Source organism: Oryctolagus cuniculus, chromosome 17 (assembly GCF_964237555.1).
Source record: "Oryctolagus cuniculus chromosome 17, mOryCun1.1, whole genome shotgun sequence".
In the NCBI taxonomy this organism is placed as follows: Eukaryota; Metazoa; Chordata; class Mammalia; order Lagomorpha; family Leporidae; genus Oryctolagus; species Oryctolagus cuniculus.
The window spans coordinates 48487336-48490640 of NC_091448.1; the positions used below are offsets into that span (position 1 = coordinate 48487336).

At 45.3% G+C, this 3305-nt stretch overlaps 1 protein-coding gene across 1 annotated transcript; it reads left to right on the forward strand.

Annotated features, from left to right (window-relative positions):
- Positions 1-253: 253 nt before the first annotated feature.
- Positions 254-2701, forward strand: LOC103351486 (olfactory receptor 1P1-like). The gene is made up of 2 exons (XM_008270899.3): positions 254-297; positions 1753-2701. The coding sequence occupies exons 1-2, from the start codon at positions 254-256 to the stop codon at positions 2699-2701; spliced, it is 993 nt and encodes a 330-aa protein (XP_008269121.3).
- Positions 2702-3305: the final 604 nt, after the last annotated feature.

The window sequence follows — 3305 nt, forward strand, 5'->3', positions numbered from 1 at the left end:
CTCCCCCATCTTACTCTACCTTTCAAATGAACAAATAAATAAGCCTTTAAAAGTGTTTATTATTTTCATTTACTTTAAAGGCAGAGTGATACAGAGATAGAGACAGAGAGCAAGAGTGAGAGCGAGAGAGAGCGAGCAAGAGAGAGAAAGAGAGAGATCTTCCATCCTCTGTTTCACTCCCCAAATGCTTGCAATAGTACAGCTGGGCCAGGCCAAAACCAGGAGCCTGGAACTCTGTCTGTCCCCAGAGCAGATGGCAGGGACCCAAGCATTTTGGCCACCATCCAATGTCTCCAAGTATTCTTTAGCAGGAAGGTGAGTGAGAAAGTGAGCATCCAGGACTTGAACTGGCCCTCTGTTCAGGATGTAGGAGACCCAAGCGACAGCTTAACCCACTGCTCCACAAAGCCTGTCTCCCATCCCAATTTTAATTGGCCCATAATAATTGCACATATTTATGAGATGCAGTGGTGATGATTCTGTACATGTGTACAATGTGTGATGATTCAATCAGGATAATTGTCCTTTCCATCTCCTTAAATATTTATCACTTCTTTGTGCTGGGAAACTCTTCTCTGGTGGTTCTTTACAAAAGATACGAGTTAAACTGTTGCAAGCTACAGTCAGCCTAGTGTGCATCAGAGCCACAGAGCTTATTCCTGCTCTCTAACTGTATGTTGGTGACCTTGCTGTATACCTCCTTCTAGGTGTCTGTCATCCTTAGACTAGATCACAATTTGTCCTTTGCTGTTTCACTGACACCTTAAAGAACGATCTGTCTACAGTGGGTCTTTACTAAATAGGTATTTGGTGAATATTGGTTTCTAGAAGGATGGATTATACTAAGATGTGTTTTAAGAAAGTTGACTTAATACTATGGGTCAGAATAGGTCCCTTCTGGGTGAGTGATGTGAGTAGGTGGGGGAAATATAGATCAAAATTCTGTAAGACTTTAACACAGGGAGTTATGTCCATCCCATTAGACTCAAAATTCTCAAGTTGGGATTTCATTGCATTGTTTACCTGGCAGTGTAGCAGGTGCAAAACTGATACCTAATTTCTGTAGAACAAATGAATGAAAGATTCTTGAATCCTGAGTGTACTGCTAAAGAAACAGAAAGTACAACTAAAGACATTGGGACAGAAAACAGTGTGGAGAACTCAAACAAGAAATATATTTGAATCATCTAAGTTGTGTCTCCTATACTTCCTAGTATCGTGTGTTTAGTGGGTTTCAGTAGGAATTTCCCACGCATGTGGCAGGTGGTTGGAACAAACACATTGCCATTCTTCTCCAGAGTTCAGAGAACAGTGTGCTCGCCTATGATCCAAAGAGAAATATTTTCGGGGCCGGTGCTGTGGCTCAGCAGGTTAATGCCCTGGCCTGAAGCACCAGCATCCCATATGGGCACTGGTTCTAGTCCTGGCTGCTCCTCTTCTGATCCAGCTCTCTGCTATGGCCTGGGAAAGCAGTAGAAGATGGCCCAAGTCTTTGGGCCCCTGCACCCATGTGGGAGACTCAGAAGAAGCTCCTGGCTCCTGGCTTTGGATCGGTGCAGTTCCAGCTGTTGCAGCCAACTGGGGAGTGAACCATCGGTTGGAAGACCTCTCTCTCTCTCTCTCTCTCTCTCTCTCTGCCTCTCCTCTCTGTGTGACTCTGACTTTCAAATAAATAAATAAATCTTAAAAAAAAGAGAAATATTTTACAGAGTATTAATGGGGCTCACTTTAGATCTTTCGCTGTGACCTCAGGCTCATGGAAAGAGAGAACCAGACCAGCATCTTTGAGTTCCTCCTCTGGGGACTCTCAGAGTGGCCAGAGCAGCAGAGCGTCCTTTTCCTGCTGTTCCTGTGGATGTACGTGGTCACTGTGGCTGGGAACCTGCTCATCATCCTGGCCATTGGCACGGACAGACGTCTCCATACCCCCATGTACTTCTTCCTCGCCAGCCTGTCCTGGGCGGATATCCTTTTCACCTCCACCACCGTGCCCAAGGCCCTGGTGAACATCCACACCCACAGCAGGGCCATCTCCTACTCGGGATGCCTGGCTCAGCTCTACTTCTTCCTGACTTTTGGAGACATGGACATCTTTCTGCTGGCCACCATGGCCTACGACCGCTACGTGGCTATTTGCCTCCCCCTCCACTACAGGATGATCATGAGCCTGCGGCGCTGTGTGTTCATGGTGACCGCCTGCTGGATCCTCACAACTCTCGTCGCCATGACCCACACCTTCCTCATATTCCAGCTATCCTTCTGCTCCACAAAGGTCATTCCTGACTTCTTCTGTGATCTGGAACCCCTGATGAAGGTGTCTTGCTCTGATACCCAGGCCAATGAGTTGGTGCTTCTCTTCCTGGGGGGTGCAGTCATCTTAATCCCATTTTTGCTTATCCTGGTCTCTTACCTCTGCATTGCCTCTGCCATCCTCAGAGTCCCCTCTGCCCAGGGGAAGCGCAAGGCCTTCTCCACCTGTGGGTCCCACCTTGCTGTCGTAGCCCTGTTTTTTGGGACGGTGATCAGGGCTTATCTGTGCCCCTCATCCTCTTCCTCCAGCTCAGTAAAGGAGGACACAGCGGCTGCTGTCATGTACACTGTGATCACTCCCCTGCTGAACCCCTTCATCTACAGCCTGAGGAACAAGGACATGAAGCAAGCTCTGGTCAGACTTCTCAGGGGCCAGGTCCTCTTCTCCTGAGCCCACTGACTCCTGCAGAGAGGCTGAATGTGTCCTGCATCTCCTCTCCTCAGCTGGGGGCTTCCAGAAATTTCCACCTCTGGTGTCTCATCGCTGAACCCCACATGTACCTTATCACTGGTCCCATCCATAACTCCCCACCATGAATTTGGTTGAGGAAAGCCATGATCTCATTTTGTTCCTTAAAGCTGACCTGTTAAGAGTTGCTTACTTGTTTATTTTACTTATTAATAACTTCTCACAAGGAGGAATGTCTTTTGCATTATTCATAATTCTAAAATTTCATGCAAACTTTTATGCTAATTTGTCAAAAATTTATCAGTTAGATTATGGAAAGTAGATTAATGACAAAAATAGCAAATAAAGTCTATCAGAAGGCAAAGAATTTATAACTTTTAGTGAATAAGTATTGTAAACCTGGGAAATTATATTAAGCTCTTGTTGCCTCAATGATATAAATAAAAAATATGTATAGTTATTAAAACAAAGTTCTCAACCATATAGGAGTGATTCATGTTCTTTTTGGACAAAAGGTTTACAAACAACTTTTAATGAGAAGATAAATAAGTTGAAGTTAAATAACATGGTAAGTAGTGTGTAGCTC